We start from the raw sequence: 16,427 nt of genomic DNA, 5'->3' as shown, positions 1-16,427 counted from the left end.
CTGCCCGCACCGCGCACCCCCCCCCCCCCCCCCCCCCCCCAACTTCTGAAGGAGTGTCTAAGCCCTAAACATCAGCCTGCTGAGGAGCAGGAAGGCTGTGTTCATCCAGCTCTACACCTAGTTATCTGTTTCCTACCCCCACTGGTTAATGACTTTAAAAAAAAATTACTATTTAATGAAGTAATTGACACTTGGGCAGTTTTACTTATTGTTTGTGGGGGTGGGGTGGAGGTGGATAATAGCCAGAACTCTGACAGCCACCACACAAGCTGCAAAACTTAAAAAAAAAGAGGGTTTGGCAGCAATTGTTTACTGCCCATGCATGTTCAAAAGTGAACAGTTAATTAAACAACTGACTAATCAGGAATGGCTCAACATGTTTAAATACTATAGTCAAGAGAAGTGATTTTATCTCCTTGAATAGAAAATTACCTTATAGCAACAAAGGCAAAAAAATGCAAGGATAATGGCAATGCCTCCATGGAGAAATCATTGAACTGTATGCAGACATCACCAGTTCTGGTTAAAGTTACAATGCAGAATTGGTGATAAAAGGGAAAAAAAAAATTTTCCCACAACTATGTCTGATATTAGGACACTTTAAGAGTGAGGTGTGTCAGCTTCACTCAAAATGCTATCTTAACTGCTGAATATTTCAGATTTCCATCATTTGCTGGGCTCTGAAACATGGTCAGAAGTGGGCAAGACTTTAAAAGAGAGAGTGTTAGACAGACAACTCAAGTTACCTTTTTGAAGATTGACCTGTGCTAGTGTTAAGACAAAATGACTTAACTGGGGTTTGGTGATGACAATATGGATTTCAGTTTAGCAAAAAAAACCAATCCAAAGAATATTTCTACACAAAAAAGTGTTAGAATGCTTTATTTTAAAAGTGTACTTGTGTTTAGAGAAAAGTAAGCACAACACCTTAAAGGATCTGCACAGAAACCCAGTTATACATCTGGTCCAACAGCTACTACTTTTGGTCAATAGCTACAGCAAGATATTTACAGACAGGGTTTTACCTCTTACAACATTAAAATGTTTTACATAATTTACTAGTTTGGTGAAACAAAAAATTTTCAAATCACAATACATTAGAGCAAGCAGCAGAATCTTGTGTCCATTTCAACACATCTATGATAGTGTTGAATTTATTCAGCCTTTAACAGCTTCATATCCTTGAGATGTCCGTCTTCTATCAATTGTATAGATAATGATCACAGTTAGGATCAATCCCGCTAACGCGATTCCCACTAATACTGGAATTATTTTGCTCTCACCATCCACTTCACATTTTGCCTCTACAACCAGAGTCAGAGGTCAGTCATTAACTTCAGGCATGAAATTAAAAAAAAAGTTAGTCATGCATAATTTGGAAGTAGTATTTGAAGAGTGAAGCAAGACTCACTTCTGCAAAGAAAAACCTCATGAAATACTCCTGTGACAATGTGGGGGGACAAACCAAAACTTGATAGGCATTTTCTTTAATAAACTCAGATTTGGAGGTTTCATATCAAGGCATGATGCCTGATCAGCATCCAGACCCAAATAAGTGGAAAGTGATTAAACAGTTTTGCTTCTCTATTCAGTTGGAATTCAGACAAGAGAATTTGAACATTAAAACCCAAGTGATGCATGCTCTGAATGACAGAAATTTCAGAAAGACAGATTGGGTTGAACTACAAGCATAATGGTGCATCAGCTATAACCAACCATGCAAGAGTTAAAAATCCTGCAACGACATCTGAGGTCTTCATGGACACATCAAGCAAATATCTGGTATCTTAAAAAGTTTAGACTATTTGGAGAATGAACATTACAGAAACTAAGCCAGGATATCAGTATAGTGAATTCAATGTCAGTTTGGGAAAAAATAGCAGAAGTATGGAACAGGCCTTTTGGCCCTCCAAGCCTACAATCATGCCCTAACTAAAAAAGATGTTTTGCCTTTTATCTGTATCCTATTCCATCTCCATTCATGTAACCACCTAGATGCCTCTTTAATGTGACCATGCTCACTTCCCACAACTCCTCTAGCAGCATGTTCCAGGCTCCTACCACTCTGCATTGAAACTTCTTAAAAAGAAGGAACTTTCCCCCTCCCACCTTGAACTGGTGTCCTACCACAACAGGCTTCAATGCTACGAGGCAGCCGATCTATGCTTCAAATTTGTAGACCTATCAGGTCTCCTCAGCTGCCATATTTCTAGTGAAGGAATCCTAGCATTTTGAATCTTTCCTCATAGTCAACACCCTCAAGACCAGGCAACATCCTGGTGAACCTTTTACTGTCTCCAAAAACCTCCACATCCTTCTGGTTGTGTGGCAACCAAAACTGCACACCATACATCAAATGCAGCCTGACAAAGGTTTGCATAAACATGGTTTCATGTTGACTGATGTGTGGACCTGCAAGCCCAGATCCATCTGAGTGTTGATGGTCCCAAGGGTTCTGCTATTGACTGATGCACACCTAGATATGATCTCCAACATGCAGCACTGCACATTACACACCTTCTGCTATGTGCATGTGGGGGCAGACAGCCCCTGTATGACCACATCATTTTGAATCCATCTAGCCAGCCCATCCTGAATCCCATGTAATTTTAGTTTTTGTACCAATCTGCCATGTGGGACTTTATCAAATGCTTTACTAAGGTCCATACAAGCTACATCCACAGCCCTTCCCTCAGTTATCTTTGTCACTTTAAAAATCCAATCAAGGGTTGGTGTGAGACATGACCTTCACTGTACAAAACCATGCTGCCTGTCACTAACTAGTCCATTTTCTTTGTGTGCATATATCTTCTCCTTGAGCATCTCCAACATGTTTCCTATCACAAATTAGGAGCCAATGACTATCATTTCCTGGATTATCCCTGCTTCTGTTCTTCAAAAAAGAAGAAAGAACATTTGCTTGCTGCAGATTATCCAGGAGGACCTGATTCATTACTGAACACTTGAGTGTAAGTGCAATTTCACATTTGGCCAAACCCCTCATTCAAATCTCCTATAGCCTCATCTTTATCTTTCAGGTGTGTTTTGGCCTATCACTAGCAGTTTGTGAATCCAGTTACCTAGACCCTGAACCTCTCTATCACTTTAGAATTCTCAACCTACCTCAAAAAAAAAGAGGTTTGGTCATTTGCCCCAAATTTTCCTGAAAGTGGGAAAGTACACGCACGAGTTCCTCTCTGCCCACCATACAAAAAACCAACCAAGTCAACCTTGGGAATGGTCACTTGACCAGTTTTGCACAGGACACGAGGCATAGCACTTTCCAGATTTATTTAATGGCACAAATATTTTAACATTGACAATTAAAAAGGTCCTTTTGTTTATGTATGAAGGCTGTGGGCAATTCATTACTGATCAAGTAATAATTCAAATAGAGAAATTCTATTGAAACAGCAAGAGAAAGAAGTGGGAATATGTAATTCAGGAGCAATTAAAACCTGACAACTCCTGGTAAACTATAGAACAGTCTATTCCTGTCTCTCCCTCTAAAAATCTAATAATTCCACTAGTTAGGACATAGTTGTTCTAAAAGAAGGTTCCTATTAAAGAAATTTTTTGGGGTCAATGAAAGGACCCCAATGGGATTCACAGAAGCTTTTGAATATTTAGTGAGCAAGCTGGTGTTATTTGTAATTAAATCATTTTACTTGAATTTAAAATTTACAATTGAAGCACTATGACTGGAAATGTTAGGTTTTTAATAAAAACCTATGAACAGAACTAAATTGATCTTGGACCAATCCTAACAGACATTTAAAACATTCAATAAACCCGATACTACATTTTTAAAAACAAACCTAGCAGGCTGAAGTCAGCTAGGTAACAAAACTGGTTTACAGGAGATAAAGGAAAGTGTTGTTTCCAGCATGATTCTGCACTTTGAAAAGAGAAAAAACCAGGTACTTACTTTTCCCAAAGTTTCCACCAGTAACATCAAATGCTTGGAGTTGAGTATCAACAAGAAGAATCCATAATGAATTGGGTGAAATAGGCAAAAACTGCTGGCTTTTGCACTTGTAAGAATGCCCAAGTGTAGTCTTGAACAACTTTACATTCTTCATAGCACCCGAATAGGATTTTTCTGTTAAAAAAATAACATATCCAGCAACATCATAACATGAACCTATCCAACACTGGCAACAATTATGTCCAAGCAGTCAGTAATAGTCACTTTAAATCCAGGTCCTTTGCACTATACAATACTTTAATGATATTTAGCTGTCACCAAGATGTCTCTCCTTGAAACACTTCAGTTTTCAGGAGGGGATTCCAAAGGGTACGATTTACATGCATTTGGAAATACAAAAAAAAACACAAACAACAGCACCTCCCAGTCACAAACTATTTTAACTCCCCCTCCCATTCCTCAGATGACATGTCCATCATGGGCCTCCTGCAGTGCCCCAATGATGCCACCTGAAGGTTGCAGGAACCGCAACTCATTCCACTTGGGAACCCTGCAGCCCAATGGTATCAATGTGGACTTCACAAGCTTCAAAATCTCCCCTTCCCCCACTGCATCCCAAAACCAGCCCATCTTATCCCTGCCTGACTAACCCGTTCTTCCTCACCTATCCCCTCCTCCCACCTCAATCTCCTACCTACTAACCTCAACCCACCTCCTTGACCTGCCCGTCCTCCCTGGACTGATCTATCCCCTCCCTACCTATACTCCCCTCTCCACCAATCATCTTTTCTCTCCATCTTCAGTCTGCCTCCCCCAGTCTCTCCCTATTTATTTCAGAACCCTCTCCAAAGGGTCTAGGCCCGAAACATCAGCTTGTGTGCTAAGATGCTGCTTGGCCTGCTGTGTTCATCCAGCTCCACACTTTGTATTTTGGATTCTCCAGCATCTGCAGTTCCCATTATCCCAAACAATGGATTGGTGATTGGCAACATGGCTTTGTGCCTGGGAAGTGCTCTCTCACTAACTTGAGTTTTTTTGAAAGACAAGAGATGATTGATAATAAGGTAGGCCAGTGAATGTTGCCTATATTGACTTCAAAGTGTTTGACAAGGTTCAGTATGGTAGACTGGTTAGTATGATTAGATTGCATTGGATCCAGCAGGGGATAGCTAATTTGATACAAACTGACTTGAAGATATGAGGGTAGAGGAGAGATGGTTTTCAGACTAGAGACCTGTGACCAGCAGTGTGCCACAAGGTTGGTACTGGGTCCACTGTTTTGTCATTTATAATTGATTTGGATGTGAACATAGGATGTATGGTTAACAGTTCACAGATGCCACCAAAATGATGAAGTGAAGGTTACTTCAGTACGACAAGACCTTGATTGACCAGGCCAGTGGGCCAAGGATTGGCAGGTGGAGTTTATTTTTTGGTAAAAGTGAGGTGTTGCATTATGGGAAAACAAACCAGGGCAGAACTTATACATCTAATGGTTGGGCACGGAGTGTTGCTGGACAAAGACCTGGGGTGCAGGTGCAGAGTTTCTGGAAAGTGGAGCTGCAGGTAGAGACAGGGTGAAAGCATTTGGCACGCTTGCTTTCACTGGTCAATGTACTTAGTATAGGAGTTGAAATGTCATGTTCCATTTGTGCAGGGCACGGAGGCCACTTTTAAGAGTACAGATTGGTTAGGTTAGGATAGGTTTAGGAAGAGAGGGTAAAGAGGTACAAACAGCCTGAGGGTTAACTTTTTCTAGGGGCAGTACATGTATAGAACAGGCTGCCAAAGGAAGGGGGAAGGATAAGTACAATTACATTTAAAATGCCATCTAGATTTGTATACAAGTAGGATGGACAGAGGAAATATGGGTCAGAATGGGACAAGGTCACATTGGGAATGTCTGGTCAGTGGGGGTGGGTTGGACCAAAAGGGTATATTTCTGTGCTGTATAATTATTTAAGACAGTGGTGGGGTGGGGTTTAAAAGCTCAACATTACGTCACAAGTGCTAAAAAACACTTAACTGTAAACAGTTAGTCATTTGACATTTTACACAGCCCATACAGGGTGAACATTTAACCTTGTTCCCAAAAAGATGGTAGGATGGGCGATAAGTGTCAGTCACCAGGGGATTTACATACTCGGGCTTCTAGAAAAGTTAGAGTTGCAAGGAAAAGTTGTGTAAATTAGATTTGAGATGGATTTGCGATAAGAATCTGAGCATACAAAACCAGTTTACACAAGAGATGCCAGTGAATACTTCAGCTCCCAGTTAGCACTACAGCAACATTGAGAGAGATTGGGAGACTAAGTTTAGGGAAATGTATCCTAGACAAGGAAAATATTGTCACAGGATTTGCCACATACAGAAGAAGTCATTAAGTTATCACAGTTGATAAAGTCTAATCAATACATGTGCAAGCTCATTTTTGAGACAATCAAATTTAAAAAATCTTCAGATTTTGACTAAATTTGAGTTACCCAAGTTTTTCATGGTATTCAGAGCAACACTTATTTCACTGACGTAATAATGTTCTCCATCCTGCAAGTAAAAGACATTACAGGTAAAAGATTCACAATAATTTCCACACATTTAGAACAAACTCAATAGAACCTCCACATCAAAAGAAAAATACAGAGTATTTGTTCTTAAGTGAAAAGTCAGTTCCCTTGGTGCGATCAAGTTGCAGATGATTCATTAATCAGACAGGCTTGTTAAAGTTGATCTGAGCATACATAACTGGATTGCTTGAGGCATACAATGCAAGGGAACTAGTGGGAATTCCTGTCTTAAGACAAGGCCTAACTTAAAAACAATAGAGGTCAAGAAGTTCAGTTCACAGCAGAGAGATAGGTCATGCAAGTGAAAACATTTTATGGAATAAATACAAGCTATGCTGTGTAGGGCTCAAGCTAGTGAGCAGAATAAAATATATTGAAGAGTCACAGCTCACATTAACAACTGGGGTCTGGCTGCATTTATGGAGAGAAAGCACAGTTAGAGTGACAGAGGAACAGTGCTTCCCAAAATACACAGTCTTCAGTTATAGGCACTGACAGTGCTTTCCCCCACCAAGAGTCAATACTAACATTTTTTCCCCCACTTCAAGCACGGAAAGTCAATCAATTGGATGTTAAAACTTGATTAAGGTCATTGCAGTGATATCAGTTGGAAAAATTGGTGTGCATCCCAAAAATGGAGATCTTTACATTAATATGATTTAGCAGCCACTTGCTGGAGCACAACAATTCCATGAGAAAGAGAAAGTGCAGCTTGATGCATGGTAAGTACTTTAAATGTGAAAGAATTTCAGTGCCAAAAAGTCATGCTTTTGATTTTATAAGTGCATAAACTGTTGGACTCATTTGGATGTGAATCTGGTTATGCACACCAGGTCAGGCCACAGAGGAACAAGAAAATCAACATTTTGGGCTGAAACCCTTCATCAGGGCTGACCTGGCCCGAAGTGCATACTTTCCCGTTCCTCTGATGCAGTCTGACCTGCTGTGCTTTTCCAGCTAATGTGGCTTCTAGCTTCTGCAGTCCTTACAGTCTAAGTCACAGAATCTATTGGAATTCACCTACTTCCTGGTAGCCTGGCCAATGCTTAGCCTTAACTATCACCAATAAAATTAGTTACCATGTTCTTCATCTATCAGAAGACTTTAGGACTTGCAACATATTTGCTCATTACAGTCATGACCATTGTTAAAAAATGATATTTATAATAATTGTCTCAGAAGTGCTTTGAGACTTCTTTGAAGAAGAAAAGGGGTTAGGGAACTTGCACCGCCACACATCACCACAATTAAGAGCAGCTTTAACCATATGTTCTGGCTCTATTGCACACCAATATCTTCGTTGGTCTTTTATACTTTACTATTCTTATTGTTTTCCAAAGTTTAAAGTTTCATTTAATTTTTATAAGTCTCTCCATTTTATTCATTTAATTAATCCAGTCACCTGATCAAATAAGAATTAATTCAGAGGAATTCACTAATACAAGACATTATTTCAAAAGCACTTTATTTTAATTAATTCAAGGCTACACAAATGCTGATTAAATTTTGGAAGCTCCCCCCATACAGTAAGTCCGCTGTGGGCAACCGTTAACCCCAGTTTAATAGTCAGTCAATTGCAATAGCAGTAACCTACAGTCAAGTCAACACGTTTGGTCTACGATATGTTAGTAATGAACTCACCTTCACAAAGGTGAAATTCACAAATCCCAAATTAAATTTTAGGATAATCCAGGAGGCAGTATTTCCACACTTCCCTGAAACTACAGTCTTTGCTGGAGGAACGTTGAAGTGCAGATCCTGTGAAGTGAGTACACAATTTAGAACAAGAATTTACTGAAGTGATGCTAGAATTTGAACTGCATAAAGTACCATTAGGAAAAGGAAAATTTGCATAAAAATGTGACAGCTAACATTTGAAGTTTATAAGAGATTAGCTTTTTAAAAATTGGTCTGTAACTACTTCACAACCTGGATTCAGTGACTAAGAATGCAATTTGTCTAAGTGAGACTTAGATCAATTAGAAAGATGCCTCAGCTTTTCACTGGGTCTTTATGGGCACCTGTAAAACAGAAATTGAAGGCTCAGTTCCATTAGTGCCAGACTAGGCTCCACAGTCACAACAGGCAATGTTTAAAATTGAACAAAGTGCAAACCATTGTGTTTCAAAAAGAAAGACAGCTAACATCATTGCAATAAGACAGTGCCATCAAATTATCTAGCTAATCATTGCTTCAGTGATTTTCCACTAAATATGCCAAAAATATTACAACTTGTCCATTCAAGTTCAAAATGACTTTTTGCAGCCTAATTATTTCCTCCAACCAGCCTCCTTGGAGACCTCAAACATGCAGTGTTATGATTTTACAGTGGAAAAAGGGCTGGTGGCATGTCCCAATTGTCCACTTTAACCAAAGAGATTAAATCTCACCTTGTTCCCATTATTCCAAATGGATTTTCAAAAGTAACCACTCCCACAAGACTGCCAAAAAACTAAGGCAAGTCTGAATTGTCAGACAAAACACCCTTAGCAATGAAAATAAAGTTTTCAAAAACTTGCATAATTGCAGGCCCCCTTCAGATATACTGACCTTTAAGTTTTGTAGTTTCCTAATCTGTACCTTAAATTGAAGTGAAACAAATGTGACTTAAATTTTATTTTACATTTTCACTTTTTGTTTTAGGCAGACAGAATATATTTTTCCACTTGATTGGTTGATGTGATTCAGGATCCACACAGGTCCCAAACCTCCAATAGAGGGCATTGCAATGTTTGATTACAAGTTTAGAGCAAGACCCAAAAAGAAAAAAGTTTACAGTCAAGGGCAAGTCCAAGTGTGATAAACAGCAAACTCTGGAGGACAAAATTCTACTTTCAGAAGTCTGAAGATTTTTAAAAAAAGAACTTGCCTCTGCATTTTCTTTGACAAAAAGTTGTATTCCAAGTCTTGCCTTGATGCAAATAACATTCTTGATAGAAACATTATACTGTCCAGTTTCAGGCAGTGAAAAATTGGGTGTCAAAGTAGGGGGCACTGTTGTCAACACATGGGTAGTTGACAGAGTCTGTGCAGTCATGTTGGTGACATGCATGGACCATGCAGTCATAGAGAGAGTTGTGTTAGGTTTAACTATACTGGTCACTGTATTCAACATATCTGGTAATGCAGCACCTTCTTCCAAAGCAGCATAACTTGCACATAAGCCTGTAAAAACAAAAAAAGTTAACCAAATGCTTGAGACCACTTTAAACAAAGTAACTGTACTTTAAAGAAAGTTTGTAATCACATACTGGGTCAAGGTAGTTCTGCAGTCCTCATTAGCCACAACATGAAAAATGTAAAGGCAAGTGAAGAAAGAAACTGACTATGCTTCTTCACCTGAACTAATGGGGAACTGCAGATGCTGGAGAATCCAAGATAAAGTGTGGAGCTGGATGAACACAGCAGGCCAAGCAGCATCTTAGGAGCGCAAAAGCTGACGTTTCAGGCCTAGACAGGTCATCAGAAGAGGGATTATGGGGACAGGATTTGAAATAAATAGGGAGAGGTCTCCTAAGATGCTACTTGGCCTGCTGTGTTCATCATGCTTCTTCACTTTCCTCTCTAGGACAGTCTACTTTTTTAAAAGTTAGATTTCAGACTCTCAACAAAACATTAAAGGGTTTTAATTAAACTCATTTTAATATGAAGATGTACTCATGGCATTTTCATCCAATTCTTATTGAACTGTATTCATAGTTTTGAAAATAGTGGCTACAGTGAAGTTTTAGATCCAATAGTTCAAAAAAGCACCATTTGGATTGTCAAATGTTTGTTTCAGCAACTAGTTGGATTGAAGTGTTTGCAAGTGGATAGTTTTCTTTAAAAGAAAGAAAAAAGTATCTTGAATATATTTAGAAGTGTTTTCAAGGAAGTGATTTTTTAAAAAATACATGGGATTTGTAGTTAGCTAGTGGAATCCAGCAATCTGGCTGATTTACATCTAAACTTCTAGTGGCTTGGTAACTTTGTAGCACACATCCCAAAAGACAACATAAAATGACAAGCTTGTACAAGAAAGCTTCTGGTGACCTATAGCATTTAGATATTATCCTACTATGAAGGCCTCCAGAAAATAATCTTTTACATGTACAGACTACAACAGCAAGCTGAAAATATTACTACAAAAAAGGTGGTTTTACTGAAGGTCCCACTTTCAAAAGTAGCCATTACCCAGAATTAAGTGATTTAAGAAAATTTATATAATAAAAGCAAGAACAAAAACAGCTTCAAGTTTAACCTTCAGACTGAAGTGGGAGGCAAATGTAGATTAGTAGACAAGGAGCTGACAAAACTTCAAATTATGTTGAAACATTTCCCCAAACAAAAAAGTGGTTAAAATGTTAGTGATAGTGGTGAAGACTTGGAAATTATATTTAATACAAACTAACATTTGACGTTGCAGCATTGTCAACTATTGATTAATAATGAGTATTCCATTTTAGTGAGGGGAAAATGTAATTTTTACACACATTAGTTCACAACAAAAAAAATTGTGAAGCAGAACTCTTGTAAGCAATTAAATTCAAATCCGTTTACTCAAACGCAGTCCAGATATATCAGATTGGCAAGGACACAAGTGTATATTATGTGGGGGCGTTTAACTACCCTAGTACAGTATTTGATGAGCAGTCGAACACTCCAAAACCACCTGTGAACAGTGTTCAGTCATCACGACCTTCTCAAACCGCAGCTAGGAACAGACACTAATGTTGGCCTAGCCAGCGATACCCACGTCCCGTGGTGGAGTGAATGGTCGCGTGTACAATCCATTATCGGATCGTGCTGCGGGCAGACACAATGATACACAGTCGTGAGTACTGTTCTGGAATCATGTTTTGCACGCGACAATTTCTGTAACAACCCGACGATGTTAGAGCCAAATCTCTAAAAACATGCTCTTTAAACGTGATTGCAGAAAACGTGTTAGACAAGAATTTAAAGAGCAGAGAGTAAGTGGTATTCAGAAAATGGTGACGTTGCAAATCTGATGTTGCAATCTATTGTCTACACTTCCTGGTTATTAGGCGAATTAAGAGAAAAGTTCTTCTAACTAATTAACTCAAAAACTATTACTTCAGTCAGTCAAGACACGTAGACAAGCACTTCATAACCGAAGTGAAAGAAAAAAAATCTTTTCAACTCCAAACATTCCGCCCGCCCAACCTATTACTGACTCACGTAATTAGCAATGCGGGGAATCACCTAATATTATCAGGAATACAGCTTTAGAAGTTAATTGTTTTAAGGAAGAAGTGCTTTTTTTAAAGAAAGCAAAACCCTTTAATCAACTTACACAAAATAACCGAACCAATGACCAACCCCGAACGGTTCATGCTTAGACACAAATCAGATCTGTTTGTTGAAAAGCCACTTGCGTAGTAATAAAGCCTTAAGTCACGGGACAAAGTTAAGACAGGTAGGAAGTGAGATCAAAAATTGCACAATTTTCACGATGAGGTGCAGGTGTTTCAATATCACCAAGCAGGAAAGGTCCTTGTGGCACAGTGGTAGAGTCCCTACCCCTGAATCAGGAGATCCCCGTTCAAGTTGTGCAATTTCATAGCTAAACAAGCTGATTTGAAAATATCAAGGGGGGTATTTTCGAAAGGTCCTTGTAGTGCAAAGATAGTATTCCCTAACATTGAACTAAGTGAGGCTCAGGTTCAAGTCCCACTTGCTCTAGAGGCATATAATGACTTTTCCCTACACAGAGTGCAGTGGTATTGTCCCTACCTCTGACCCCGGAAACCTGGGTTCTCACCTGCTCCAGACCTGTGTCATAACATCTGTGAACAGTTTGATTGGGAAGTTGACTAGAGTAAGCACAACAATTTAACATCAGAGGAACTTATTAATAAACTTCCTTGAACTGTAACAATGTAGCTTCTGCCCATTTTTATTCTGATCTTCGTACCCGCAAGGGTAAATGCAACCTTTTCAGACATTTGTACTTTGTAGCATTGATGGAAAAGACAGATTTGAATAATAATAGTTTCACAATTAAGTTGAAAACATTAAGGTTGATTGAATCATAGACACAAACATTGCACTTCTGAAGCCTATGGAGTAATGGCATGCAGGTTTACACAGAGAGAAACTTACACAAAGAAATTTGTACAGTGGATCCAAGACATAAGACTGCACCTGATTAGGCATTTCTGAGATGAATGCAGCTCCAACAACATGGCATGGGGGAAGGCAATGGCCTCGTGGAATAATCGCTGGACTGTTAATCCAGAGACCCAGATAATGCCCTTCGACCACAGCAAATGGTGCAATTTGAATTCAATAAATATCTGGAATTAAGAATCTAATGATGACTGTGAATGCATTGCCAATTGTCGGAAAAACCTATCTGCTGTTTAGTGGCCTGGCCTACATGTGACTCCAGACTAACAACAATGTGGTTGACTCTTAACTCTTCATTCAGAGGAAGTGGCAAATGCAGGTACAGTTACATCACTTAAAAGATATTTGGACAGGTACATGAATACAGGTACGCGGAAAGGTTTAGAGGGATATAGGTCAAACCTAGGCAAATGGGACTAGTTTAGTTTGGGAACAATGTCAACCTGGTTGGCATGGATGAGTTGGACTGAAGAGTCTGCTTCCACACTGTATGACTCTATTGGGGGGTAGGCAAGCTGTCAATGCTGTAAGGGAGGGAATTCAGGATTTTGACCCAGTGACAGTTATGAAACGCTGTCATGCTTGAGGGGAAATTTGCAGTTGGTGGTAATCCCATGCTTGGGCTGACCTTGACTTTGTAGGATTGGAGATTGTGGGCCTGAAAAGTGCTGTCAAAGGAGCCATGATTTGTTGCTGCACTGCAGTAGACTCACTCCTTGCTACATGGAACTCATTACCAACAAATCCATGTACTCACAGTCAGCTCCAGCCCCAGTTTGTTTTTCCCTAATTGATAGGTTCCCAATGGAACACCTGGTCCTTTGTGGTAGATAGAGCATTCATATTATAAAGTGTTTTATATTTTTGTGTTATCCACAAGAGGTCCATACCCCTATCTCTGCAGATAGCAAAGATTTAGTGGACACACTGCCACTGTAATTTTGGCAATGGAAGGAGTGAATGTTTCAGGTTTCATATGGCGTGCCTATTAAGCAGACTGCTTTCTCCTGGACAGTGTTAAATGCCTTGAGTGTTTTTTTTCTTTTTTATTCATTCATGGGGTAAGGGTGTCATTGGCTAGACAGCATTTATCGTTCATCACTAATTGCCCAGTGTGAAAAATCTTTTAAATCTTTCCCCTCTCACCTTAAAACTGTGTCCTCTAGTAGTGAATTCCAATAGCCTAGGGAAAAGACATTTGCTATTCACCTTAACTATGCCCCACGTTATTTTATAAGCTTCTATGAGTTCACTCCTCAACATCCTGTGCTCCAGGGAAAAAATGTCCTAGCCTGTCCAGCCTCTCCTAATAACTCAAGCTTTTTAGTCCTGATGATATCTTTGTAAATCTTTTCTGCACCTTTTACAATTTAATAATATCCTTTCACAGCAGGGCAACCAGAATTTGATGAAGTACTTGAAAGGTGGCCTCACAAATGTCCTGTACAGCCACAAAATGATGTTCCAACTCCTGTACTAACAATGCAATAACCGATGAAGGCTAGCGTGCTAAATGCCTTCTTTGCCACCCTGCCTACCTGCAACTCCACTTTCCAGGAACTTTGTGCAACACAGATCACCACCACTTCCTCAAGGGCAATTAGGGATATGTAATAAATACTGGCCCAGCAAGTGATGCAGACATTCCGTAAACACATAAAATACAATATGGCAACCTCACTCAAGATGGAATAGAAAAATGACTGTGTAAGAAATACTTTTCATTGAGCTGAAACATATTGTTAGAACAATGTATAAACTGCGGAAGGGAAATCTTATGCTGGGCGTCCAGATTGGTGTTGGAAACACATTATTTATGGGTTATGAGCATTGGAATATGGACACAATTGGGCATTGCTGTGTTGCAAAGGATATGTCATACAATTCCTCAGAACTAAAGGGATAATGTTAGGATAAATGGAATATTGCATTGTATTGTTTGTTTCAATATTTAAAAATTGTGTTATCAATCATGGCTTGGTTTATTCGATTTTATCTTAATTTCTTTAGCCTAATAAGCTTCTTCTGTTTAATTGTTAAAACCCAGTCTGCAGCATTGTGTGGTTGTATTTTAATGAAAAATCACCTAACTAATGTAGAAAAACAAAGTATAATCTATTGTAGATAACATGGGATAGAGCTGGATGAACACATCAGACCAAGCAGCATCAGAGGAGCAGGAAAGCTGACGTTTTGGGTCGAGACCACACTTGGCCTGTTGTGTTCATCTAGCTCTATCCCATGTTATCTCAGATTCTCCAGCATCGGCAGTTCCTGCTATCTCTGTATGGTCTATCGTGTCAGATTTCTGTCTGGGATCTGACCTGTCTAGTAACATCGTCAGCTGAGATTAGTACGAACATGACAGAAACATGGTGCTTGTCTCAAGATTTATTGACTGTGCAATGACTGCTACGCATTTTTGTTATGCCAAGTGAGCAGATGAAACTCTCAGACTTTGCCCATCGTAGGATAGGAATGAATAGATCTGCAGTGCTGATAGCATGGGGCAGGTGTGGAAAATTCTGTGTTGAACTTGCATATGCCATTGCATATCCCTGCATTCCTGACATTGTTCCTATAATACAAAAAGAAAATAGTTGGTGCCATTTTGGTTACACCACTACTCTGTATATTGGTGCTAGCCAGCAGTGGGTGCATATAATTGTTCACAGGATTGTGTAAACATGTAATGCACTCTCCAGGTTCATATTTTGTGCTTCAATCACCTCTATGTTGTACGGCAGGACTGGTCCTGATCGTCCTTCTTCTGAGCCCCTTCCTCCAACTTCTGGCACAGGATCACCCTTCATGCCTGCAGCCTAGCAACCTTCCAGCCCTCCCTTTCTGTGTTTATGTTGGGCTGGAGACAGTCCCCTCCTCTGTGATAGAGAGACTAGAGGGGAAACATCCTGTTTTCTTTTTGTTTTCTTCAGTGAATGAGAGATTTCGTCCTGCAGTATATTCTCACAAATATCTCCAAAAATCACCCCCTTCGTTATGAGAAAAATTTAGTTAGAACAGTCAAATGTGACTTATATAAACATAAAAGAGGACTTGACTGGATGGATGCTGCAAGCATGTTTTCTCTTGAGGGACAATCTGGAACTAGGGGGTCATAGTTTAAAAATAAGGGGCACCCATTTTGTTTACTCTGGGGGCTGTGAGTCTTTGGAATCTAGCGATTGCAGAATCATTAAATATTTTATGGGAGAGATTGATAGATTCTCGATTACCAAGGGAATGTCATATTATCAGGGATATGCGAGCATGTAGAGTTGTGGTTAAAATCGATTGTGATGTGGAGGTGCCAGTGTTGGACTGGGGTGGACAAAGTCAGAAGTCACATGAAACCAGGTTATAGTCCAACAGCGCTGCTGTAAAAGCTTGTGATTTCAAATAAACGTGTTCACCTATAACCTGGTGTCGTGTGACTTTTGACATGGTTAGAATCAGAGTGACTATGATCTTACCAAATAGTGGAGCAAGCTTGAAGGGTCAAGTCGCTACATTCGTTCCTTGTTTATATGTTTGCAATACTGCAGTTCTTCTGTGCTACATGTTTTTATTTATATTGTTTCATGACAATGGTTCATAATCCTGGATTAGGAACAGATATACTGAACATCAAATTACAATATGTTCTGCGGTGTGAGTCAATCATCTGTTAAGTGCAAGAATCACTTCAGTTAGATTTTGAGTTGCCAAGCAGCAAGCCAAGCATGTATCCAATTGGAAAATCTTTTGAGGTTTACCTGCCAGCACCAGAATCTTTACCTTAAAGAACTCACCAGTTGATGGCT

The 16,427-nt window shown here is 39.5% G+C and overlaps 1 protein-coding gene across 5 annotated transcripts in view; it reads right to left on the bottom strand.

The window, feature by feature from the left end:
* Positions 1-11,980, bottom strand: part of LOC125457471 (lysosome-associated membrane glycoprotein 3) — a 31,008-nt gene extending 19,028 nt beyond the window's left edge. For 2 of the 5 annotated variants that reach the window (XR_007248636.2, XM_048541681.2), the window contains exons 1-5: positions 11,789-11,978; positions 9,362-9,657; positions 8,134-8,250; positions 6,412-6,472; positions 3,929-4,102 (exon numbers count right to left, since the gene is read on the bottom strand). Coding sequence is in view for 4 of the 5 variants with exons in the window: in XM_048541681.2 (XP_048397638.1) it covers positions 3,929-4,102; positions 6,412-6,472; positions 8,134-8,250; positions 9,362-9,657; positions 11,789-11,828 (688 nt within the window). In the remaining variant the exon portion in view is untranslated. Of the gene's footprint in view, positions 1-874; positions 1,335-3,928; positions 4,103-6,411; positions 6,473-8,133; positions 8,251-9,361; positions 9,658-11,788 lie in introns of those variants that run through there. The other 3 variants (XM_048541679.2, XM_048541682.2, XM_048541680.2) reach the window with 3 other exon arrangements.
* Between the last annotated feature and the right edge of the window lie 4,447 nt (positions 11,981-16,427).

This window comes from Stegostoma tigrinum, chromosome 14 (genome assembly GCF_030684315.1).
Source record: "Stegostoma tigrinum isolate sSteTig4 chromosome 14, sSteTig4.hap1, whole genome shotgun sequence".
Classification (NCBI taxonomy): domain Eukaryota; kingdom Metazoa; phylum Chordata; class Chondrichthyes; order Orectolobiformes; family Stegostomatidae; genus Stegostoma; species Stegostoma tigrinum.
Note: the sequence above shows the minus strand (reverse complement) of the source record. Positions and strands in the feature narration are given on the sequence as shown.